The sequence below is a fragment of the Symphalangus syndactylus genome, chromosome X, assembly GCF_028878055.3.
Source record: "Symphalangus syndactylus isolate Jambi chromosome X, NHGRI_mSymSyn1-v2.1_pri, whole genome shotgun sequence".
In the NCBI taxonomy this organism is placed as follows: Eukaryota; Metazoa; Chordata; class Mammalia; order Primates; family Hylobatidae; genus Symphalangus; species Symphalangus syndactylus.
In genome coordinates, this window is record NC_072447.2 from 37,508,393 (window position 1) to 37,535,725 (window position 27,333).

Here is a 27,333-nt window from a genome sequence, read left to right on the forward strand (position 1 = left end):
TTCACAAATAGCAACGTTTGGGTGAAGGTGCCAGCTACATTTTCTGATTGAGATGGGGAAATGTTTCTCAATGCACAGAGGAGTGCTGAAGAGTGCTGAACACCTGTGATAGGCTTTTCTGCCAGGCATTTCATCTATGTTGTCTCATTCGGGAGCCAACAACACTACAAGACAGTAATCCCATTTTGATGATGGGGAAGCGGATGCTCCAGAAGGGTGTCTCGCTCAAGGTCATCAGGAAGTGACTAACTTAGTTTGATATGAACACAAGTCTGTATGACTTAAGTATCAGACTCTTTCTAGCATACCAGGCTGCCTCTGGGGCTCTTCATTCTTGCAGTGTTTACAGTTGAGCTTACTGGTCTTGAAGTTATTCTCCCACAGAACAGTAAGGAAAAGACAAAACAGCCTAATATCCAAGGGGCAAAAGGCTTGATCAGGTACTTTAGAAAAGAAGATAAGCCACAGGGCTAATGAGCATGTGGAAAGGTGCCTAGTTTCAGACATCATGGAAATGCGAATTAAAATCAAAATGAGATACCAGTACACACCCATCAGAATGGTAAAAAATTAAAAAGACCGGCAATACCAAGTGTTGCTGAGGATATGGGGTAACTGGAACTCTCACACATTGCTGGTGAGACTGTAAAATGTTATGATCACTTTGGAAACTTAAACTAAATATGTGCCTACTCTGTGATCCCAAAATTCCACCCATGAGTCTATATACCCAGTGATGTGCTGGGGCTGGCTCCTACTGACTCCTGAAAGCTGACTGGCCTCATCTTTTCCAAACTCCCACTCCCTTGGTAGAAGAAAAATGGCCATGGTGGGGTATTTACCAACACAAACCAGAGCTTTATTATTATTATTATTGTTATACTTTAAGTTCTAGGGTACATGTGCACAACATGCAGGCTAGTTTCATAGGTATACACGTGCCATGCTGACTTCGCTGCACCCATCAACCCCGCATTAACATTAGGTATTTCTCCCAATGCTATCCGTCCCCTAGCCCCCCACCCCACGACAGTCCCCGGTGTGTGATGTTCCCCTTCCTGTGTCCAAGTGTTCTCATTGTTTAATTTCCACCTATGAGTGAGAACATGCGGTGTTTGGTTTTCTGTTCTTGTGATAGTTTGCTGAGAATGATGGTTTCCAGCTTCATCTATGTCCCTGCGAAGGACATGAACTCATCCCTTTTTATGGCTCCATAGTATTCCATGGTGTATATGTGCCACATTTTCTTAATCGAGTCTATCATTGATGGACATTTGCATTGGTTCCAACTCTTTGCCGTTGTGAACAGTGCCGCAATAAACATATGTGTGCATGTGTCTTTATAGCAGCATGATTTATAGTCCTTTGGGTATATACCCAGTAATGGGATCAGTGGGTCAAATGGTATTTCTACCTCTAGATCCTTGAGGAATCACCACACTGTCTTCCACAATGGTTGAACTAGTTTATGCTCCCACCAACAGTGTAAAAGCATTCCCATTTCTCCACATCCTCTCCAGCACCTGTTGTTTCCTGACTTTTTAATGATCACCATTCTAACTGGTGTGAGATGGTATCTCATTGTGGTTTTGATTTCCATTTGTCTGATGACCAGTGATGATGAGCATTTTTTCATGTGTCGGTTGGCTGCATAAATGTCTTCTTTTGAGAGGTGTCTGTTCATATCCTTTGCCCACTTTTTGATGAGGTGGTTTTTTCTTGTAAATTTGTTTAAGTTCCTTGTAGATTCTGGATATTAGCCCTTTGTCAGATGAGTAGGTTGCAAAAATTTTCTCCCATTCTGTAGGTTGCCTGTTCACTCTGATGGTAGTTTCTTTTGCTGTGCAGAAGCTCTTTAGTTTAATTAGATCCCACTTGTCAATTTTGGCTTTTGTTGCCATTGCTTTTGGTGTTTTAGACATGAAGTCTTTGCCCACGCCTATGTCCTGAATGGTATTGCCTAGGCTTTCTTCTAGGGTTTTTATGGTTTTAGGTCTAACATGTAAGTCTTTAATCCATCTTGAATTAATTTTTGTATAAGGTGTAAAGAAGGGATCCAGTTTCAGCTTTCTACATATGGCTAGCCAGTTTTCCCAGCACCATTTATTAAATAGGGAATCCTTTCCCCATTGCTTGTTTTTGTCAGGTTTGTCAAAGATCAGATAGTTGTAGATATGCTGCATTATTTCTGAGGGCTCTGTTCTGTTCCATTGATCTATGTCTCTGTTGTGGTACCAGTACCATGCTGTTTTGGTTACTGTAGCCTTGTAGTATAGTTTGAGGTCAGGTAGCGTCATGCCTCCAGCTTTGTTCTTTTGGCTTAGGATTGACTTGGTGATGTGGGCTCTTTTTTGGTTCCATAGGAACTTTAAAGTAGTTTTTTCCAATTCTGTGAAGAAAGTCATTGGTAGCTTGATGGGGATGTCATAGAATCTATAAATTACCTTGGGCAGTATGGCCATTTTCAAGATATTGATTCTTCCAACCCATGAGCATGGAATGTTCTTCCATTTGTTTGTATCCTCTTTTGTTTCATTGAGCAGTGGTTTGTAGTTCTCCTTGAAGAGGTCCTTCACATCCCTTGTAAGTTGGATTCCTAGGTATTTTATTCTCTTTGAAGCAATTGTGAATGGGAGTTCACTCATGATTTGGCTCTCTGTTTGTCTGTGATTGGTGTATAACAATGCTTGTGATGTTTGTACATTGATTTTGTATCCTGAGACTTTGCTGAAGTTGCTAATCAGCTTAAGGAGATTTTGGGCTGAGACAATGGGGTTTTCTAGATATACAATCATGTCATCTGCAAACAGGGACAATTTGACTTCCTCTTTTCCTAATTGAATACCCTTTATTTCCTTCTCCTGCCTGATTGCCCTGGCCAGAACTTCCAGCACTATGTTGAATAGGAGTGGTGAGAGAGGGCATCCCTGTCTTGTGCCAGTTTTCAAAGGGAATGCTTCCAGTTTTTGCCCATTCAGTATGATATTGGCTGTGGGTTTGTCATAGATAGCTATTATTATTTCGAATTACGTCCCATCAATACCTAATTTATTGAGAGTTTTTAGCATGAAGGGTTGTTGAATTTTGTCAAAGGCCTTTTCTGCATCTATTGAGATAATCATGTGGTTTTTGCCTTTGGTTCTGTTTATATGCTGGATTACATTTATTGATTTGCGTATGTTGAACCAGCCTTGCATCCCAGGGATGAAGCCCCCTTGATCATGGTGTATAACCTTTTTGATGTGCTGCTGGATTCAGTTTACCAGTATTTTATTGAGGATTTTTGCATCAATGTTCATCAATGATATTGGTCTGAAATTCTCTTTTTTGGTTATGTCTCTGCCAGGCTTTGGTATCAGGATGATGCTGGCCTCATAAAATGTGTTAGGGAGGGTTCCCTCTTTTTCTATCGATTGGAATAGTTTCAGAAGGAATGGTACCAGTTCCTCCCTGTACCTCAGGTAGAATTCGGCTGTGAATCCATCAGGTCCTGGACTCTTTTTGGTTGGTAAGCTATTGATTATTGCCACAATTTCAGAACCTGTCATTGGTCTATTCAGAGATTCAACTTCTCCCTGGTTTAGTCTTGGGAGGGTGTATTTGTCGAGGAATTTATCCATTTCTTCTAGATTTTCTAGTTTATTTGCGTAGAGGTATTCGTAGTATTCTCTGATGGTAGACTGTATTTCTGTGGGATGAGTGGTGATAACCCCTTTTTCCTTTTTTATTGCATCTACTTGATTCTTCTCTCTTTTCTTCTTTATTAGTCTTGCTAGCAGTCTATAAATTTTGTTGATCTTTTCAAAAAACCAGCTCCTGGATTCATTAATTTTTTGAAGGGTTTTTTGTGTCTCTATTTCCTTCAGTTCTGCTCGGATTTTAGTTATTTCTAGCCTTCTGCTAGCTTTTGAATGTATTTGCTCTTGCTTTTCTAGTTCTTTTAATTGTGATGTTAGGGTGTCAATTTTGGATCTTTCCTGCTTTCTCTTGTGGGCATTTAGTGCTATAAATTTCCCTCTACACACTGCTTTGAATGTGTCCCAGAGATTCTGGTATATTGTGTCTTTGTTCTCATTGGTTTCAAAGAACATCTTTATTTTTGCCTTCATTTCATTATGTACCCAGTAGTCATTCAGGAGCAGGTTGTTCAGTTTCCATGTAGTTGAGCGGTTTTGACTGAGTTTCTTAATCCTGAGTTCTAGTTTGATTGCACTGTGGTCTGAGAGACAGTTTGTTATAATTTCTGTTCTTTTACATTTGCTGAGGAGAGCTTTACTTCCAACTATGTGGTCAGTTTTGGAATAGGTGTGGTGTGGTGCTGAAAAAAATGTATATTCTGTTGATATGGGGTGGAGAGTTCTGTAGATGTCTATTAGGTCCACTTTGTGCAGAGCTGAGTTCAATTCCTGGATATCCTTGTTAACTTTCTGTCTTGTTGATCTGTCTAATGTTGACAGTGGGGTGTTAAAATCTCCCATTATTATTGTGTGGGAGTTTAAGTCCCTTTGTAGGTCACTCAGGACTTGCTTTATGAAGCTGGGTGCTCCTGTGTTGGGTGCATATATATTTAGGATAGTTAGCTCTTCTTGTTGAATTGATCCCTTTACCATTATGTAATGGCCTTCTTTGTCTCTTTTGATCTTTGTTGGTTTAAAGTCTATTTTATCAGAGACTAGGATTGCAACCCCTGCCTTTTTTTGTTTTCCAGTTGCTTGATAGATCTTTCTCCATCCCTTTATTTTGAGTCTATGTGTGTCTCTGCATGTGAGATGGGTTTCCTGAATACAACACACTGATGGGTCTTGACTCCTTATCCAGTTTGCCAGTCTGTGTCTTTTAATTGGAACATTTAGCCCATTGACATTTAAAGTTAATATTGTTATGTTTGAATTTGATCCTGTCATTATGATGTTAGTTGGTTATTTTGCTCGTTAGTTGATGCAGTTTCTTCCTAGCCTCGATGGTCTTTACAGTTCGGTATGTTTTTGCAGTGGCTCGTACCGGTTGTTGCTTTCTATGTTTAGTGCTTCCTTCAGGAGCTCTATTAGGGCAGGCCTGGTGGTGACAAAGTCACTCAGCATTTGCTTCTCTGTAAAGTATTTTATTTCTCCTTCACTTATGAAGCTTAGTTTGGCTGGATATGAAATTCTGGGTTGAAAATTCTTAAGAATGTTGAATATCGGCCCCCACTCTCTTCTGGCGTGTAGAGTTTCTGCCGAGAGATCCGCGGTTAGTCTGATGGGCTTCCCTTTGTGGGTAACCCGACCTTTCTCTCTGGCCGCCCTTAACATTTTTTCCTTCATTTCAACTTTGGTGAAACTGACAATTATGTGTCGTGGAGTTGCTCTTCTCGAGGAGTATCTTTGTGGCGTACTCTGTATTTCCTGAATCTGAATGTTGGTCTGCCTTGCTAGATTGGGGAAGTTTTCCTGGATAATATCTTGCAGAGTGTTTTCCAACTTGGTTCCATTCTCCCCGTCATTTTCAGGTACACCAATCAGACGTAGATTTGGTCTTTTCACATAGTCCCAAATTTCTTGGAGGCTTTGTTCGTTTCTTTTTATTCTTTTTTCTCTAAACTTCCCTTCTCTCTTCATTTCATTCATTTCATCTTCCATCACTGATACCCTTTTTTCCAGTTGATCACATCAGCTCCTGAGGCTTCTGCAATCTTTGCGTAGTTCTCGAAACTTGGCTTCAGCTCCATCAGCTCCTTTAAGCCCTTCTCTCCATTGGTTATTCTAGTTATCCATTCATCTAATTTTTTTTTCAAAGTTTTTAACTTCTTTGCTATTGTTTTGAATTTCCTCCCATAGCTCGGAGTAGTTTGATCGTCTGAAGCCTTCTTCTCTCAACTCGTCAAAGTCATTCTCTGTCCAGCTTTGTTCCGTTGCTGGTGAGGAACTGCGTTCCTTTGGAGGAGGAGAGGTGCTCTGTTTTTTAGAGTTTCCAGTTTTTTTGGTCTGTTTTTTCCCCATCTTTGTGGTTTTGTCTACTTTTTGTCTTCGATGATGGTGATGTACAGATGGGTTTTTGGTGTGGATGTCCTTTCTGTTTGTTCATTTTCCTTCTACCAGACAAGACCCTCAGCTGCAGGTCTGTTGGAGTTTACTAGAGGTCCACTCCAGACCCTGTTTGGCTGGGTGTCAGCACCGGTGGCTGCAGAACAGCGGATTTTCATGAGACCACAAATTCAGCTGTCTGATAGTTCCTCTGAAAGTTTTGTCTCAGAGGAGTACCCGGTTGAATGAGGTGTCAGTCTGTCCCTACTGGGGGCGTGCCTCCCAGTTAGGCTGCTCAGGGGTGAGGGACCCACTTTAGGAGGCAGTCTGTCCGTTCTCAGATCTCCAGCTGCGTGCTGGGAGAACCACTACTCTCTTCAAAGCTGTCAGTCAGACAGGGACATTTAAGGCTGTGGAGGTTCTCGCTGAGTTTTTGGTTGTCTGTGCCCTGCCCCCAGAGGTGGAGCCTACAGAGGCAGGCAGGCCTCCTTGAGCTGTGGTGGGCTCCACCCAGTTCGAGCTTCCTGGCTGCTTTGTTTACCTAAGCAAGCCTGGGCAATGGCGGGCGCCCCTCCCCCAGCCTGGTTGCCGCTTTGCAGCGTGATCTCAGACTGCTGTGCTAGCAATCAGCGAGACTCCGTGGGCTTAGGACCCTCCGAGCCAGGTGCGGGACACAATCTCCTAGTGTGCCGTTTTCCAGGCCCGTTGGAAAAGCGCAGTATTAGGATGGGACTGACCCGATATTCCAGGTGCCGTCTGTTTCCCCTTTCTTTGACTAGGAAAGGGAACTCCCTGACCCCTTGCGCTTCCCGAGTGAGGCAATGCCTCGCCCTGCTTCGGCTCGCGCACAGTGCGCTTCACCGACTGTCCTGAACCCACTGTTAGGCACTCCCTAGTGAGATGAAACCGGTACCTCAAGCAGAAATGCAGAAATCACCCGTCTTCTGTGTCGCTGGGGCTGGGAGCTGGAGACCGGAGCTGTTCCTATTCGGCCATCTTGGCTCCACCAGGATAGTTAGCTCTTCTTGTTGAATTGATCCCTTTACCATTATGTAATGGCCTTCTTTCTCTCCTTTGATCTTTGTTGGTTTAAACTCTGTTTTATCAGAGACTAGGATTGCAACCCCTGCCTTTTTTTGTTTTCCATTTGCTTGGTAGATCTTCCTCCATCCCTTTATTTTGAGCCTATGTGTGTCTCTGCATGTGAGATGGGTCTCCTGAATACAGCACACGGATGGGCCTTGACTCTTTATCTGATTTGCCAGTCTGTGTCTTTTAATTGGGGCATTTAGCCCATTTACATTTAAGGGTAATATAGTTATGTGTGAATTTGATCCTGACATTATGATGTTAGCTGGTTATTTTCACAATTACTTGATGCAGTTTCTTCCTAGCATCGATGGTCTTTACAATTTGGCATGTTTTTGCAGTGGCTGGTACCAGTTGTTCCTTTCCATGTTTAGTGCTTCCTTCAGGAGCTCTTGTAAGGCAGGCCTGGGGGTAACAAAATCTCTCAGCCTTTGCTTCTCTGTAAAGGATTTTATTTCTGTTTCACTTATGAAGCTTAGTTTGGCTGGATATGAAATTCTGTGTTGAAAATTCTCTTCTTTCAGAATGTTGAATATCGGCCCCCACTCTCTTCTGGCTTGTAGAGTTTCTGCTGAGAGATCTGCTGATAGTCTGATGGGCTTCCCTTTGTGGGTAACCCGACCTTTCTCTCTGGCTGCCCTTAATATTTTTTCCTTCATTTCAACCTTGGAGAATCTGACAATTATGTGTCCTGGGGTTTCTCTTCTGGAGGAGTATCTTTGTGGCGTTCTCTGTATTTCCTGAATTTGAATGTTGGCCTGCCTTGCTAGGTTAGGGAATTTCTCCTGAATAATATCCTGAAGAGTGTTTTCCAACTTGGTTCCATTCTCCCCATCACTTTCAGGTACACCAATCAGATGTAGATTTGGTGTTTTCACATAGTCCCATATCTCTTGAAGGCTTTGTTCATTTCGTTTTACTCTTTTTTCTCTAAACTTCTCTTATCGCTTTATTTCACTAATTTGATCTTCAATCACTGATACCCTTTCTTCCATTTGATCAAATTGGCTATTGAAGCTTCTACATGCGTCACGTAGTTCTCGTGCCATGGTTTTCAGCTCCATGAGGTCATTTAAGGTCTTCTCTACACTGTTTATTCTAGTTAACCATTCATCTAATCTTTTTTCAAGGTTTTAGCTTCCTTGCGATGGGTTCGAACATCCTCCTTTAGCTCGGACAAGTTTGTTATTACCGACCTTCTGAAGCCTACTTCTGTCAGCTCGTCAAAGTTGTTCTCCGTCCAGCTTTGTTCCATTGCAGGCGAGGAGCTGTGATCCTCTGGAGGAGAATAGGGGCTCTGGTTTTTAGAATTTTCAGCTTTTCTGCTCTGGTTTCTCCCCATCTTTGTGGTTTTATCTACCTTTGGTCTTTGATGTTGGTGACCTACGGATGGGGTTTTGGTGTGGATATCCTTTTTGTTGATTTTGATGTTATTCCTTTCTGTTTGTTAGTTTTCCTTCTAAGAGTCAGGTCCCTCAGCTGCAGGTCTGTTGGAGTTTGCTGGAGGTCCACTCCAGACCCTGTTTGCCTGGGTATCACCAGCGGAGGCTGCAGAACAGCAAATATTGTAGAAGAGCAAATGTTGCTGCCTGATCCTTCCTCTGGAAGCTTCATCCCAGAGGAGGACCTGCCTGTATGAGGTGTCAGTCGGCCCCCACTGGGTAGTGTCTCCCAGTTAGGCTACACAGGGGTCAGGGACCCACTTGAGGAGGCAGTCAGTCCATTCTCAGAACTCAAACACCGTGCTGGGAGAACCACTGCTCTCTTCAGAGCTGTCAGTCAGGTACGTTTAAGTCTGCAGAACCTGTCTGCTGTCTTTTGTTGAGCTATGCCCTGCCCCCAGAGGTGGAATCTACAGAGGCAACAGGCCTTGCTGAGCTGTGGTGGGCTCCGCCCAGTTCTAGCTTCCAGGGCCGCTTTGTTTACCTACTCAAGCCTCAGCAGTGGCAGACGCCCATCCCCTTGCCAGGCTGCTGCCTCGCAGGTCTATCTCAGACTGCTGTGCTAGCAATAAGCAAGGCTCCATGGGCATGGGACCTGCCGAGCTAGGCATGGGATATAATCTCCTGGTGTGCAATTTGCTACGACCGTTGGAAAAGCGCAGTATTTGGGCGGGAGTGTCCCGATTTTCCAGGTACGGTCTTTCATGGCTTCCCTTGGGTAGGAAAGGGAAATCCCCTGACCACTTGAGCTTCCTGGGTGAGGTGATGCCCCGCCCTGCTGTGGCTTGCCCTCTGTGGGCTGCACCCACTGTCCAACCAGTCCCAGTGAGATGAACCAGATACCTCAGTTGGAAACGCAGAAATCATCCGTCTTCTGCGTCGATCACGCTGTGTGCAGCAGACCAGAGCTGTTCCTATTCGGCCATCTTGGAATGGAAGTCAAGCTATTTTTATTATAGAACTGACTGTTCAACATTTACCAACATACCACTATGTACACCTGAGAGAAGTGAGTGCATATGTCCACCAAAGGCTATGTAAAAGAAAGCTTATAGCAGTTTTAATTAAAGAAAAACCAAACTGGAAACATCCCAAAGGTCCACCAACAGGAGAATGGAAAAGTAAATTGTGGTATTTTCACACAGTGGAATAGTACGCAGCAAAAACAAATAAAAATAACAGAGTATTGATAAGCACAACAACATGGATAAATCTCACAGGCCAGTTAAGTACAAGATGGCAGAAACAGAAGAGCGCATTCTACATGATTCCATTTTTAGGAAGCTGAAGAATAAGCAAGACTAGCTGAAGTTGATAGAGTCAGAATAGCCTTCCTCTGGGGATAGTGGGGGTATTGACTGGGAAAGGACATGAGAGGGCCCTCTGGGTACTGTAAATATGCTGTGTCTTGATCTGAGCAATGTTTATGTGTATGTATATATAAAAATTCATTAAATATGCACTTAAGATTTGCACATTGTACTGTATATAAATTATACCTTAATTATGAAGAGTGTAGACACACACACACACACACACACACACACACTATTCAGTGACCCTGTCAGTAAGGTGGAAGAGTTAGACTACCATCCCAGCAGTGCAGAACATCCAACGATGAGTACCAAGAAGAAGAAAGGCAGCCTGAATCTTGGCAGACAAATCAGCCCAGTTTTACTGACATCCAACTCACTGCCATCGTGGAGACTTTCAGCACCTGTACTGGCAGCAATGCCAATGCATGGAGAATTTGTCTCCATCAGCACATACTCCCCAGGCACATCACTGCCTGGGAAGGAATCCAGTGAACACATCAGCTGTCTCTCCCACACACCTACTGCCATAACAGCAGAAATCCAGAAATGTAAAGATAGGGACTTTCATCCAACTTGGGCAATATTCCAGCATTTGCTGTCAACAGAAAACACTGAAGCCTGAGACCTTACCTGTTGAGATGATCCGGAAGGTTGCAAAGAGGCTTCTAACTATGTCTCTAAGCTTTTATTCCAAATAAAGTAAAAGCCAAACAAATGCCTGCTTCCTTTATCATCAGCCAGAAGAAAAATAAGAGATCATGCCATCTCACAACTCTCCACTCCTGGCAGGATGCAGGTCTTAGCACTTCTTGAAGAGTTACGGTGCATTCTCATCACCAGTATACCCTAGACCCAACATGTGATTAGCTTTAAGCCTTAATGAAAAGATTGGACTGTGTCCCAAATGAGGGTAAAGTGCAGTTGACAGCATCAGGCCATCTACACTCGTGAACTTGTTTGGGCCACTTGGAGAAATATTTATTGCATACCTACTGTGTTCATCATCATCAAAATGTGCCTACCATCAAAAGATTGAGTATGAAGAGAAGCTCACAAGATCGTGGCTTCATTCCCTAAGGGTTGAGTGTTGTGTATTCAAATGTGGCTGTGTGAAAATAATACAAAACATTGGGGAGTTGGTTTTAGAATGGCTTAGTGTTTTGAGGACACTAGGAAACTCTAATTCCAGAGGCTATGAGCATTATTGGACATTGTCTTAGTTTGTGTTCCCCCAGAAGCCAATCCTGAAACAAGAAATCAAGTAAAGGCAGCTTACTTGGGAGGTGTAGGGCAAACAGAAGGGGGCAGAGGGGAGAGACAGAAAGAGGAAGGAGCCTAAAAGGGCATATAATTAAGCAGGCCACTTCTGTGGGCAACTAGAGCACAGTCACACTAGGGGAAGCTCTGGGAACCAGCTTAAAACACACTCACCCCAAAGTGATCCCACCCATGGGGAGGGAGCTGGGTATTTATAGGCCAAGTCCCATCTGTCATTGGTTGAGGGATGCTCCTAAGGAGTGTTAATTCCCCAGCACTTCTGGCCTGCCAAGCAGATGGTGAAGTGGGCTCTGTGACAAAGAAGTGTGGGTGCTGGCATTTGAAGTCGGGCAGGTGTGCTCTCAAGAGATAAGGGCTAGAGGATATGAGCAGGGTGCCAACTGCATCTGCTGCAGAGGAACTTAAAGCAATTGGCCAGGAACTTCTGTGCTTGTATAGTCTATGACTGCACTTTAGAAGTGTACATACAGAAAAGTGAAAAGCCACACATCAGCTAAATCTACATATCTATAAATCTACAGTTGATAGATGGCACATTAAGACCCAAACCTGGGAAATGCAGACCAAATGTTTAATCAGTACCATGGAGCTGAAAGTTGACATCCAGTTCTATTACCTGGCTTATTGCCTTGGCTTAGCTATCCAGATCTATAAAAAAGTAAAGGCATATACCTTCTGTCTCCTTCAAGCTGGTATGACCCCCACGGTTCAGACCTTCATTTCATCAGTGAACTAGTTGTTAGGTTAGTGTCTTATTTTGTCTCCCTGGTTACACTCTTCATCCTTTCCAATCTAGCTACCACACTGCAGGCAGAGTGAACTTCCCAAGACACACTTCTGATCATTTCATCCCCTGATAAAATCTTTGATTTGCTCGCAGTTGCCCACAGGACAAAGTCTGTCTTCCAGTTTCCACTAACAAGGCCTTGTGTGATTGGGACCTTGCCTGCCCCTCTGGCTTTCCTCTCAGTGTTCCTACCAGCCTGAATTACTTCAATTTCCCCTGACATCCTTTTTGTGCCTCTGAAACTTTGCCCATGCCTTAGCTTCCACCTGAAATACTCTCTCAACCAGTTCCACACCCCGAGCCAAACCTCTGCCCATAATTAACTCTTCCTCCTTCCTGGGTCCTAATTTGGAAGTCAGTTCATCTAGAAATCGTCCTTGATGTCTGCAAGGCCAGTGTGGGTGCCCTTCCCTCAATACTCTGCACTTCTTTTGTCTTAGAACTCCACAAAGATTTTTTAATTGCCTTGTTGCTTGTCTTTATCTCCCTCAGTTTGAATTGTCTGTGAGGGCAGAACCATGTTTGTCTTGCTCACATGGCTTGAGGTAAGATTTACTAATAGTTACTAATAAATTTCAATGAATGAATGAATGAGGAGATCCTCCCTCATCTGGCCCCTGTGTCCTTTCCAGCTCTTACTCTATTGCACACTTACCACTGCTACACACATGCTCCTGGTACACACACACACACACCCCTGCATCCCCCTCACATATGCATATATCCTAGAGACCAACATACTAGACTCCCTATACCCCTTTAGCTATTCCTATCATAGCACCGTAACACTCACTGCACTTTGTGGTTCGCTTGTGCTAATCAATTCTGAGAATCTGCCTGAAGTCCCTCTACTAAACTCTAAGTTACGTGAGGATAAAGTTATGTCTTAATGTTCTTTCTCTCTCCAGGGCTTACATAATGCCCAGTATGGTGTAGTCCCTTAATATATGTTGAGTAAATGCATCATTGCTATAATTGGTGATGAAGTGCAGAAGACTTTATCAGCATGACTTCTAATTCTCAACGAAGCAAAAAAGCTCTGGCTTCCCACCTGCCCAGTGTCTGAGACCCATCACAGACTTCACATCTGCAAGCCTTGAAAATTTTCATTAGCCAAATTAGCAAGACATTGTCCCCATTAAAGCAAGATAGAATCACCCAGAGTGACATCTTTGGACATGAAAGCAATCTTTGCTCCTGGCTGGGCAGACCACTTCCAAAAGCCACATGCCAGTGAGACAGCTTAGTAGAAGCTATCTGTCAATTTCAGTTGGGCTGGCATGCTCAGGGAAGGTGGATGAAATGTTCTGAGGGTCCTATGGATGCACTCCACCTCTAAAGTAGCAAGCAAAACCAGGCTGCAAGATAACTGAATCTTGCAAAAACATCAGAGTCTTGACATGGAAGGAAGTTGCAATAGTGGGAGCATAGGTGTGGTTGGAAGTGGTTACAGATGAGAGGAGTTTTTCCAAATTATTTTCCTGGAGACCTTTATGATGACAGGATAGTGTCACATGCAATATTCTAGGTTCCATCAGCAGCAGTGGGCTGCAAACCAAAGGATTGTCACCTCAGGTCTGCTGTGAGGCATAAGCAGATGAAGTTACATCAGGGCTTGCATCATCTGAGACATCCAGAGATAGGAAGGGTATACAACCTAGTTTGCCTGTGATAGTCCCATTTTATGCCAATTGTTCCTGTGAAATTAACACTGCCCTCTTGCACTCCCAAAAGTGTTCCAGTTTGGATGATAAATTATATGGTCACACTACCGATCATCAGCATTAACAGGAGGAGCAGAATCTTCAGATAGACATGGATGGTAGGTACACAGAAATTCTTATAATAGTCTCCAGACATGTATTTAAAAAAAAAAAAACTTTTCTCTTCAAAATAAAAAGAAATATGAAAAACAAATACACATGAAAAATTCAAACTACCCTATAATTAAGCGTAGCACATAATTATTTCAGACCTCAGTTGCCTACCTAAATTGTTTCTCTGCTCTTATTTTTTTAGATTATAGTTTAACCATATCCATTTGTCTAATGAGACCAGCCATTTGTCTGCAGCATGTAAGCAACAGGACCAAATTCAATGTCATCTGTTTATTTAAGATGTAAATTATATGCATGTAGCACAGTAGCCTTTGGATACAAATGAAGTATCATTCATGTCACCAGAGAAATATAAATCAGCAAGAAGGAACAAACACTAAAGATTTCATCAGCACATCTTTGTTGGGCTCCTTTTATGTGCCAGGCACTACTCTAGGTACTTGGGATAGGATTGAGTGAAACAGACAAAATCCCTGCCCTCGTGAAGCATATATATTCTAGTGTTAAAATCCCTGTGGGGAGAGATGATACCCAAGTCCTATAAGACCCCCAACTTCAATCTGATATTTTCAGTAAATCCACACACTGCCAGCCCTTTATACAAGTATGTTCTGTAAAGTTTTGTTTTGTTTTTTCTTTTTTCTCGTGTGTGTCTGAGGTCAAGGGGTTATATAAGAAACATACATGGCCGGGTGCGGTGGCTCACGCCTGTAATCCCAGCACTTTGGGAGACCAAGGTGGGTGAATCACCTGATGTCAGGAGTTCGAGACCAGCCTGGCCAACATGGTGAAACCCCATCTCTACTAAAAATACAAAAAATTACCCAGACGTGGTGGTGAGCAACTGTAATTCCAGCTACTCGGGAGGCTGAGGCAGGAGAATCGCTTGAACTCAGGAGGCAGAGGTTGCAGTGAGTCGAGATCATGCCATTGCACTGCAGCCTGGGTGACAAAAGGAAAAATACTCCATCTCAAAAAAGAAAAAAAAGACACATACATGATGCAAAAGATGCTGTTTTGACTGATGAAAGTCTTCTCTCTTTTCACATCTGTTTTCTTTATCTCCAGCTGTTTGCGCATGCTTGTCATTGGTAATGGGCTTGTGGCTTCTCTCTGAGGTTTCTGTTGTAAATATCTGGCATTCATTGGGTTTTACTGTTTAGTGCTGGTCAGAGTCTTGTTGCTTTTCTAGGCTGCTTTGTCATGTTTGACCCCCGACTTTGCTACCTCATCACCATCTCATGCTGTGAGTTGACCACGTTTAAGCCTAATACCAGAAAGCAAATTTATCACTATCCAAATGTCCAAAGCACAGAGATTAGGGGATAAAGTCTTTACTTTTCCGGAAGAACTCTCATTAGGGGACAATTTTCTGAGCCTAGGATTTAAATCTGGGCTGAACCACTTACTAAATTTGTGGCCATGGACAAGTTATTTAAGCTCCTAGAAGCTCAGCTTCCTCACCCGCAGATGGAGGGGTAATATCTACCTCCCTGATTTGCTGTGAGGGATAAATAAGATGATAGATTGTAGCATTCTTTGCACAATGTCCGGCACTTAGCAAGCACTTAGTACGTTTTAGTTTCCTTCTTTTATCCCCACTATCTTTTCCTGCCTCGACTGGATTCCTTTAATTGATGTACACAGTAATCTAACTAGAGAGCTAACCTGCAGATGATGGGACAATTTTCAAACTTGGAGCTTATACTGGGATTAAGGAGTGCCAACTTTAAACACATACTACCCAGCTGTTCTCTTCAAATATTTGTACTGATCCATGCTTCTAACCCCATTTACCCCTTAGTCTTGAAGCAAAGATGTGAGCAAAAATCTGTCACCTTTACATTTCATTGAATATACTTTTCAAGAAAAATGGAGGAAGTTTCACTATTTAAAGGAAAAGAAAGTTGAAGTAGACAAGACACAACAGAAGATAGACATGGGGTTTTCTGTTTGTTCATTTTGTCTTTGCTATCAGACATTTACTGGGTACCACCTGTGTGTCAGAGACTACAGAGCAATTTACATTCAATTTCTCATTTATCCTTCAACAGTCCTAATGAGATGGGTACTATCATTGGCCCCATTTTACAGATGAATAAGCTGAGGCAAGGGATAGCCATTACATAATAGCTTAGTGTCCAGGATCACACATCTCCTTAGTGCCAAAGCTGGGATTTGAACCTAGGCAGTCTGACTCCATCATGCCAAACCATGCCGCCAACATCAGCACCTCCCAGAAGGGTCAAGGCCTTAGCAAGCCGAGTCATAGAAACTATCCTAGTTTGACCTTTTGCCCTGTGAGACCTCTTTTCAGATCAGGAAAGGGAGGGCAGTGGCTGAAATGCTCCTGTGATTTTTAAGGGCAGTACCTTTGTATGAGGACCTTGAGAACAGAGAAGAATTATTGTCAGGAAAAAATGCACTGTCCTGTAATACGTTCTTTTATGAATTACATCAAGTACTCATCCTTGGTAAGGCTTATGGTCCATCATTCAGGAGAGCTGTTACCATATCATTAGGTGGAACTTTCTTCTTATTTTTTCTTTCATCGGCCATAATTTCCATTGTTCTCAAGTTCAGTGCCCATTAGAAACACAGCAAATCCTTTCAAGGAAAAAAAAATTGCCAAAGAGCTCATCTGATGAAGACATTTATGTATTTTTTGATTTAACAGTATTATTATTCAGTTTCAAATATCTTGGGGATGTGGGTTATATGGCATTTTGCTTTTTTTCGTAAGTTGAAACTACTAAAATTGTGAATTCCAGTCGCATGTAGGGACTCATGCCCACAATGTGTGCAGCCCTGTTTTTGCTTGTGGAAAAGGGAATGAGAAGATTTCTGAGATCCTTCCTAGCCCAAAACTGTTGCCTTTTTAAAAAAATCCTGCCCTGATACCACCAAATTGTCTCTTGGAAACCAAACCGAATTGTCCGATAGCTCCCTCAGGAAGCTCAGGTTCTGACAGGACTCTTGGGGAGAAGGAGAGGCAGGAGGAGGGGAAAGAACAAACACTGACGAAAGCTCAGTTAGGTGATTCACATAAAATTGCCGCCATTCAACTACTTTTTAACCTATAGAAATGGCAATTTCATATGGTTTAACCTAATACTAAATGCCAGGCCAGACCATTTTTATGGGTTATCAAAATGACTTTATGAGGTAAGGATTATTCCCATAATTCAGATAACAAAACTGAATTAAATACCTAAAGTCATTGTCTTAGTTTGACCTCCCCCAGAAGCTAACCTGGAGTCAAGCACTTCATCAGAGTACAATATTTGGAAGACAATCCCAGGAAGCACTGAGAAGAGAACAGCATCATGAGGCAGGGAAGAAAAGCCGTCGGCTATGGAGGCATTGTCAAGCCAGCTACTCTGTGGGCAATTGGAGTTTCATCCTGCTGGGGAACTCTGGGAAACAGTGAGGAACACATGTTGCAGGGTTATCCCGTTTAGGAGGACATGTGAGCTGGGCTGCTCATACACAGACTGTCTTTAGTCATAGGTCCAGGCTGCTCAGAATTGAGATAGTATGTTAGTGCCCCAGTATTTCCACATCAGGCTGGAAATAGGTATGATATGTGCACTGAAGTGCTAAGGATGAGGGGATATGCGCAGGGCCCAGCTGTGTTACGAACAGAGGCAGGATTTGAACTTGTGGCATTCTAACCTCATAACCCATGTCCCTCCCACAAAAGCAAAAGATATTGTCAAGTCGGGAAGGATTAGGGGCTCCAGGACTCAATTGTAGATTACCTTTGGACAGCTGTAAGACCACTCACCAGAGGAGCTACCATCCATGCCTCCTGCTGTATAATAATACAATTGTATTTGTATAGCTCTCAAAAGTTTACAAAATGCATACACATTCATCATCTCATTTGGCTTTCATCATGCCCATGATGAGACAAACTAAAGTCCCTTTATTCATGAGATTATTATATTCATGTGTTTACTTCACAATTGTTATGTGTTCCAGGCACTGTTCTAGTTAATGGAGATGTAGAGGTGGACCAAACAGAAACACATTCTGGCATGACAGAATTCATATACTAATGGGGGCAGCAGAATAAAAACAGAGATGATGATAATGTCATGTCATGATGGTGCCATGAAAAAATTAAAACAAGAAAAGATGATGGTGATGGGCAAACATGTTAGTTTTTTTTTTTTTTTTTTAATTAGGGGTGAGCTCAGGGAAGATGATTGCATTTAAGCAGGGAAGTAAAGGAAGTGAGAACACAAGTCTTGTGAGTGTCTGGAAGAAGAATGTCCCAGGCAGAATCAACAGCAAGACGAGCACTGCAATGTGAGAATAGCGAGATAGGAGTCCAGAGAGGACTTCAAAGCCAGGGTTTGAAGCTATGCTTCAGATAAATCACAAAATGGACAACTGCAATCCATATAAGCTTGTTATTGAACTAGGTAAGAGACGCTCTTCTCAGAAAAGAAAAAGAAGGAAAAAATGACACAAACTAATTGTCCTGACCCTTAATGTGGTCTAAATCTGTCGTGTGAAATAACATATAATCCATGTTTCTATACCTATGTAGAGATTCTAGATTATTCATTCAACACACATTCAGCAGGTACTCATCAAACCTACTATGATGTCAATAATAGGACAATTTCCCTGAATTTAGCAAGGAGAATGTTTCATGTCAGGGGCCACAGTCAATGCTCTGAGCATCATGGGGAACTCTTGGGGAATTTAAAGCAGGGAAGTGACGTGTTTTCATAGGTTCATTGTTTTGTTTAGCTCTAAGTCACATGGTCAGCAAGACCCAGAACCAGGACTAAAATTGAAGCCTTCTGACTCCCGATACAGTGCTCCTCCCATTCAGGTCCATGGTTGGTCATTCTGTAGACCTGAATGTCCTTGGCATCCTGTTTTTCCTGTTCTTTGCATGGTTATTTGTGGTCTGCTAATCAAATCTTCTAACAGCTGTTGCCTGTTCCCAAGCCCAAGCATTTGGCTCCTTGGGACTTCCCTTTGCCATTTGCCCAGCCAATCAGCCTTAACATTCTCCTTTTTCTGTGAGCATCGGGTCCTCTTAGAGCTATCCAAAAAAACTCTTCATCCACAAACTAGCTCAACTACAGTTTAAGCTTGACTGTGAAACTCAAGTGAGGATTTAGGGAATTTAAAAATAGCCACTCTATCAGCCACTCTAAACACTCTAATCAGAAAGTTCAACTTTACAGATTGCCAAGTATCTTCATAATATGAAGGATTTTTTCAGAAATCAAGACCAAGTGAAATTTTCTCCCAGACTGTGGGAATAAAGAGATTGTTGAAGCTGTGGTTCACTGTACTGACTGTCTTATCCATACCAACGTGGAATCAGGCAGAAGTTGCAATGAGATAGTGCAATTGCATTTTCCTTCACTATCACTATTTTTTGTTTCTAAAATCTCAGATTTCTCGGCTTCAAATCCAAAGCTGCCTTGTTTTTTCAGCCAAGCCTGCAAAGACAAACTCAGCTTGTTTGGAGAGTTACAACAGGGGCTGTCTTGGCTGCTTTTCAGTATCAGTACCCGCAATAAGAGTGTTTACCACCTTGTAGAGTAAGGAGCAAAACAGAACTATTCCACTCTCCCAGACCTGCACTAGCATTGCATTACTGACAGAGGTAACCATTTGTCTTTTGTCACTGGAGCAGGTGAGCATGGCACCAGGCACACATGTGCAGAGGAAGTGTGTGGATAGATAGTCACTTGTTTGGCTATATCCACAGCTTAAATTTGGTGTCCTCTGGAAATGTAATATTTCAAAGGCAGGATGATATTTCTGTTCACTTATTAAGGGATGACTAACTTGCTTTTGGCTGCACTACAAATGAATCACGGTAACAATCCCTAACTTGCGACTTCTGGTGTTCTGATGTAATGCATTTCTATTAAAAGAAGAGGAAAGAGAGTGGGTGAGAGTGAGATCATGCAAAGACAGAACATAACACCAAGGGAGCTAGCGTAATTTATGAACTGCCGCAGCCAGATCCATCCACTTCAAGGTGTTTTCTTGCGTCCTGAGTGAGGATACCTTGCCAGTTAGCACCTACCCATTTACAGTTGCAGGATATAGACCCAGATCAAGACATGCAGTTTGGAGGGATTCAGTGAAGGGAACAATTTCATTTAGGGGTGAAAACCAGATATTCCTTGAAAGCATTTTTAAGCACTTTTGATTTAGTGTCACATGGAAGATAAAATTTGGGGACGGATGATATAGGTTAAGAAGTCAAATCATAATCTTCCTTTTTACATTTTTTTGATGTATGCAGCTTATTTGGGAGCAGAAGTGGGAAGGGGGTGGAAACGTGAGACAAGGAAGGGAAGACAGCCTATAAAGGGGGCGTCATCAGGCTAACTCCCACTGGAGGTGACTGGAGCTCCATCCTGCTGGGACATGGGGAACCCATACGAACTCCGAGTCTTCCCTCACAGATGAGATTGCTTGGGGACTGTTTGAGGCTGCCCCCAGAGAGTGTTAATTGCCCTGCATGGGCAGAGTGGCCTTCCTCCTTGCCTCTTCCCTTTTCAACAAGAAACAAATACAAAAAAAAAAAAAAAATACCCAAAACCCTGCAAGGTATTGTATAAGATCCTCTAACCCCACAGGTATTTTTCCTGTGTTAATCACCACTCAGGAGCAGATCCATCCTTCCTCCCTTCTGTACTGTCCTCTACAAAGTGTCCCTGCTGTCTTCTGAGGAAGATCTAAGTGTGCCAAGGAGAGGCAGAGAGGAAATTAGACTCCGGCCTGTCGTGACCAAGCAGCCCACGCTGGCTTTTTCCCAGGATCTGGCAGAAGGGGATTATAAGAGCCAGCGCCTCCCCAGAATGGGAAATCACTCAGAGAGGGAAATCTTTTTTTTTTTTTTTTCCCAGTAAACCTATATTCTTTACCCCGTTTTCCTTCTGGGTTTCATCTATCAGATCGGATTGCCCTGAAAAAGAACTTCGGTGTGTCAGAAAAGCATACCTCAAGTAGCTGTAATAATGTTCAAACTGATATTTATTAACTTTTTCTCACCTAGTGTCTGATTATGTAGTTTGTGCATATCACTCATCTTAGAATTATGTAGTGTTAAAACTGGAAGGGTCTGTCCTTAAATATTAGCTAGACCAACACCCTTTTTTACTGATAAATATGAGACCTGAAGTTTCAGACTTAAAGAAGCAGAGTGGGATTCCTGAAGTTTCTGACACTCTTAAGGTAGGTAGTGGAAGCCACACTGGAAGCCAAAACTTTTTATTACTGGATTCCATTGTGCGCCAGGACCGTTTTTCTTAGGAAGCCTGTCTTTGAAAAGTTTTATTTAGCAACACCAGAGGCTGGATGGAGATTGAGAAAAATCGTTAAACTCTAAACCCATCCCCTTCATTACCTGTTAATACTGCCATGTAATGTTGCTGCTGTCTGAACATGAGTTTAGCTGTTTGGATTATTTCTGGTCTCTCTTACTGGACCCCAGATCTCCAATTGTGGCCATCCCATAGCTCAGTCATATCCACTGCCAGTCACTTGAAGCAGGTGGGCTGACAATTCTTTGTCCACCCCCAAGTTGTCTTCATGCTCACTGCTGAATTTGTTGGTCTATGCTAAGTGTCCTGCTGTGGAGTAAGACTTGAGAATCAGGTCTGCCCTTATTTACTGGCTCATCTTAGGTAAGTGATTGAAAGTCTCTAGGCCTCAGCTGCACCAGCTATAAAATGAGGATAATAGTATCACCATTGCCACAGAGTCTGTTTTAAATAGATTTTTTAACTGTATAGAAAGCACTTAGAAAACTAATTACTATTGTCATTATCATTCTTAACCTGAAGAATGATGAGAGCAAAGAAGCTAATAATTTACGTGATGTGTTCAGAGCCTTAAAACTAATCTCAATCTAACATTCAGTTTTGGCCTCTTTGGCAGCAAATCCCATAAAAATAAAAAATATTGTTATTGAAACTGACACTGGTTCGGGCTTTACTAGTACAAAGCACTTGGCGTTGTTTACTGTGAGGATTGTCCCTTTGTTTTGGACACTGCACCTCATGTGATTTTTTCCATGCGCGAGTGCAAGCACGCTAAATTCAGGGAAATTGTCCTATTATTGACATCATAGTAGGTTTGATGAGTACCTGCTGAATGTGTGTTGAATGAATAATCTAGAATCTCTACATAGTTATAGAAACATGGATTATATGTTATTTCACACGACAGATTTAGACCACATTAAGGGTCAGGACAATTAGTTTGTGTCATTTTTTCCTTCTTTTTCTTTTCTGAGAAGAGCGTCTCTTACCTAGTTCAATAACAAGCTTATATGGATTGCAGTTGTCCATTTTGTGATTTATCTGAAGCATAGCTTCAAACCCTGGCTTTCTTTTCCTCCTGTGAATATATCTGGTACTACAGTTTAGAACATCCAGTAATGTTTCTACTGCCTTGAGTGGGGTTCTTTTAGGAAAGTAAATCAGGACACTCTAAAACTCGGTATAGGTGGATGTTCAGGTAGCATGTGCAGTATATCCGCCCATGGCTATGTGGATTTCCAAGAGTGGATTGTGTCTGTGCTTATGTGTATTCATAAGCACCAAAGATCAGAAGTGAGCCACCACAGAAGTCATAGAAGGGAGTCCCAACTCCTTATGATAACTCTTATTATCCTCTCACCTCTTATTCCACAGTAGAATCCTACAGATTCCCCCTGCCTAGGTGTGTGGCCTCAGCTAACACCCTCTCTCTGTCTGCTATGTCACTCTGCAGAACTCTGCCACTCAGAAGCAAGAGTGACATGTTCTACCCACCACTCTATTGGAAAGTCAAGGCAGTTGCATCTTACAGCAGCTCTGGAACTGAGTTAAGAAACCTTCCCTCTCAAACTTCATTAAGGTTCTCATTTTCCAAGATTCCCTCCTACGGTCTTGTAGTACGCGGGTTAACATGGTGTCTGTTTTCTTCGATGTATGGTCCTAGGGGTCATAGCAGTAGATCTGCCGAGTTGGAAGATCACTAAATAGTTTACAACTCCCCACCCAGCAGGGCATGGTCGTCATAGAGAATGGATGGAAAATATCCCCTTGCTATAACTGGGTTCAGCCCTGTGGCTTAACACCATCTTATTTGGCAATCTTTTTCTCTTGACATATTTAGTAATCACTTTAAGGGAGATTTATTATACTGCTCATGGGAACAAACAATGCACTAAATGTTACACTTAGGCATGCTTTCAATACCACTCCTTTTCTAGCCTATTCTGAATCTTTTCCCAAAGTCTTTCTTCAGTGCTTATCAAAACTCTCTCGTCTTTAAATTCTTCTAAGTTCTTCTTTCTTCCAAAATAACCTATTATAATTTGAAATATTTTGTAACTAGGAGTTCTTTTAATCAAAATTCACTGGGCCATGCTTAGAGAAGAATTGATAAAAACACACTTTCACAGCTTAAAACCATTGAAGACATTTTGCTTACCATTAATCCCAAAGCATCGAAACAAACATTTAGCATATGATTAGGCTGTGAAAATAGCCTCCTAGGTGTGTGTGTGTGTGTGTGTGTGTTTACATATTTATATAAAGGAATTCAAATTATTTCAGCCAAACATAATACAATGAAATGTTTTCTGATCCTGTGGGTTGGTACCCATGAAGATATGTGGGGCGAGGGGCCACTGAGGACTAGGATTCTCCACTCGCGCTCTGTGCTAATGAAAGCACTTTGACAGCTAGTGCCCCTCAGACACTGTTTTAAAAGCATAATATCCCACTCATCCAGGCACATGCGCAGCAAAATGTCTTAACAGGTAATCTATTTAGAACAGATTTGAGAGAAAATATATCAGGATCATGGAGAAGGTAATGAGTTGTAGTGGCACAGCTACAGTATAACAACTCTGTGCATGTTAAATTCTAGCTTCTTTACAGATGAAATGTCCTTCATTCATCAGATATGTCATAATGGCTATCTATACGCTTGAGAGAGTCCACTCAGTGCTATGCACAGTCGTAGATGTACTAGTTTACTTAACACTCAACTACATGTCTGTCACTGGCCTCATTTTGCACATGGGCCACATTTTATACAGAGAAAGCAAAGCCACCATGAGGATAAGCTGCCGGGGAGTCAAAACAGTTAAACTAAGGACCTGTGTAGCTACCACTGAAACAGTAACATGATATGCCATTTTCAAAAAGACAGTGATGAGCCCCGCCATTCCTCCTACCTACATGGCCTCCCTGAGCCCGTTTTCTTATCTGTAAAGTGACTTGTTGAGAGATTTTAAGGTGTGAAGCCCTGACACGTGGTAGTAGCTCATTTAAGTCCCTTACTCCCACCACACCCTCGACTACCTTGTTTTCTTATCTTAGACAGTAGATTACACATACTCGTACATACCTGAAATTGTGCATTTGTGACTTTTAGGAGTGCGGCAGTAAAAGCACAAATTCAGAAATTAGTTGCTAACAAGAACCTTAGGTATTCAGATGCCTAGAGGTGTATGGTGAGGGGCCAAGAGCACAGGTTCTGGAGCCAGACTGCCTGGTATAGCCCAGCTCTGCCTCTTACTATGTGTGTGACATTGGGCAAGTGACTTGGCTTCTCTGTATTTCCTCATCTGTAAAATGAAGCTAGTACTTGTAACTACTTTGTAATTTGCTGCAAGGATTAAATAAGTTTATCTGTATAAAGAGCCTAGAATTGTGCCTGGCGTGTAGTAGATGCAGTTAAATTAGTGCTTGTATTCTCATACATAATTTGATGACAAGCATTCAGTACCTGGGCACAGCAAATTCAATATGGAGCAAGGTGTGTAGAATAAATCCCATTGTTCTCCTTTAGCATGATTCCCATATATCCCAGCCAGGCTCTTACAGTTATAGCTCCCTTCCCATACATGTAGGCAAGGAAAGCCAGAGAAAACAAGGACCCTCAAGGTAAACCTCTTGTCTTTTATGGTAGAAAGTTATTTAGTTGGATGAAGAGATCATTTAGTTGCCCTGCAAAGTGGCATCAAAGGACGAGCCAGCAGAGGATCTCTGCATTTGGAATTGCACCTTAGTTCACTTTTTATGTTACATTTTCAAGAGGGAAACTGAACAGGGGAACTATATAAGATTTCCCAACAGTATAGACCAATTGGGTCACAAATAAAGAACACGTGGAAAGAATACTGGTACTTTAATGCAGCATTTCTAAAACGTCAGCTGCATCAGAATTCTTAAGAGGGCTTGTGAAAACCCAGATTCCTGGGCTCCACCCCAGAAATTCTGATTTACCAGGTCTGGGATGGTGCCTAAGAATTTTCATTTCTCACAAGCTCCCAGGTTGTGCTGCTGCTGTTGTTCTAGGGGCCACATTGCGAGAACCACTGGTCAAATGTGTGTTTCACATTCCTACTACCTATTTCTGATCTAGGTTTATAACATTTGATTTGAACTGTTTAGCTTAGAGACAGAATGTCCACCCTCTCCAAAAAACAAAAATAGAAATATTTGATTAATAAATGCTGTCATTTTTTTCCCCACAGTTGCATGCTGCTGTCACCAAGATCCAGGTTCCAAGGCCTGGTTTTAATTACACGTTTGCCCATATATGTATCCTGAATAATGATAAGACTTGCATCGTGGATGACATAGTGCACGTCCTGGAAGAGCTAAAGAACGCTCGGGCCACCAATCGGACCAATTTTGCTATCACATACCCAATCACTCACTTAAAGGACGGGAGGGCTGTGTACAATGGGCACCAGCTTGGGGGCGTCACTGTGCACAGCAAAGACCGGGTGAAATCTGCAGAGGCCATCCAGCTCACCTACTACCTGCAGTCAATCAACAGTCTCAATGACATGGTGGCTGAGAGGTGGGAGTCCAGCTTCTGCGACACTGTCAGACTGTTTCAGAAATCCAACAGCAAAGTCAAAATGTACCCTTACACGTCCTCCTCACTGAGGGAAGATTTCCAGAAGACCAGCCGCGTATCAGAACGTTACCTGGTCACCAGCCTGATCCTGGTGGTTACCATGGCCATCCTTTGCTGCTCCATGCAGGACTGCGTCCGCAGCAAACCCTGGCTAGGCCTGCTTGGATTGGTGACCATAAGCCTGGCCACTCTCACTGCAGCTGGGATCATCAATCTTACTGGTGGGAAATATAATTCCACCTTCCTGGGAGTCCCTTTCGTCATGCTAGGTAATTACTACTCTTCTTTTTCTGTTTCCTCCTGCTGGTGGTGTTGAGTAGGTTCCTGAAAGGCCAGGAGTAGCCTTCAAACAACTTTGTTACATTTGTAGTATCTTCATTTTGCCCAAAAGTCCTGGGACCCACTCTATAAAGTGCTGGTAATCAGCAAAAAACAACCTAATCTGGTAAATGTGCAGAAGTTCAAAGTCCTGGGTTCTAGCGCTGACTCTCCATTGAGCAGCCATGTGGTGTTTAGCAGGTATTAAACTTGTGTCCAATGTCTTAGGTTGGGCTTCCCCATAAGCAGGGCCCTGAGAAAAACATTTAGATACAAGTAGTGTATTTGGCAGGTGAGCCCAGGAAGCACCAGTATGGGAGTGAGGAAGTGAAACAGGAAGGCAGGCAGTTGAAGGTATGTTAATGAGCCCAAGGTATATTACATTCTGCCGGTTGCTGTGGGCACCTGTGGTTCAGCCCCACTGGGGACCTTTGGGAGACCTTGTAAAACACACCTCAGAGAGGTCCTTCCCCGGGGTGAGGAATTTGGGCTATTTTCCCACAGACCCTTTGTGATTCGTTGAGGGCTGCTCCCCAGGCCAGTTAACTCCCAGCACTTCCCAAGGAAGACCCAGCACACTCCTGCAGCCAGAGAAATCCTTCAGGTGACTTTGTAGTTACAAGCCTTCAGCAAGCTCAAGAATGGGGAATGGGAGGGCATGTTGGGTTGGCACTGAAGAGTGTCTGCTACTCTCAGTTTCCCCACCTTATGAATAGAGTGGATGTGAGCATCACACAAAAGGACATGATAAATGTATAAGAACTTTGAAAGTGACATGTGAGATACCAGTAGGAAGTAACTTTTTTTCCTGTTCTTACTATGAACTCAGGAGAATATTTTAAAGCGATGCTGATGGTGACAGCGTGCTTCCAGTGTGTCCACTCAGGGGACTGCAGGAACTCCCTGATAGAGATTAATGGTCAAAACAAAGCCATAGTGGCCATAACATCCGCTGCCCTATCCATCTGTTGTCGAAAACGGCATGCCCAGCAAGCCTGATGGCAGGGTTCTTGCGGGCCAAGGATTCAAGAGGTTCACTTTCCCCCTTTTCTATGGCAGCTTCTCATCAATTCCTTTAACAAAATTAAAATGTCATTTGGAATCAGATACTACCATGACAAATGAAGTGGCACATTTTGTTAACTAAGAAATAACCACTGTTGAGGTCATTAGTGTGCCTTATACCCTGTTTTAGAGTAGTAGAAAAGAATTTCCTCAGGAAATCTCAGCTGTGTTACGGGCACATGATAAGCAAGGCTGGTGGGGCTGCAAAGCTACAGAATTACATTCTGCCCTCGATTCTCTGTGGCCTGGGCAATTGAAACCTAGTCAATAGACATATAC

The 27,333-nt window shown here is 42.7% G+C and overlaps 1 protein-coding gene across 1 annotated transcript in view; it reads left to right on the forward strand.

The window, feature by feature from the left end:
- PTCHD1 (patched domain containing 1) overlaps positions 1-27,333 on the forward strand; it is a 72,686-nt gene that overhangs the window by 22,531 nt on the left and 22,822 nt on the right. The window contains exon 3 of the mRNA XM_055267916.2: positions 25,280-25,940. Within this exon, the coding sequence (XP_055123891.1) occupies positions 25,280-25,940 (661 nt within the window). The remainder of the gene's footprint in view (positions 1-25,279; positions 25,941-27,333) is intronic.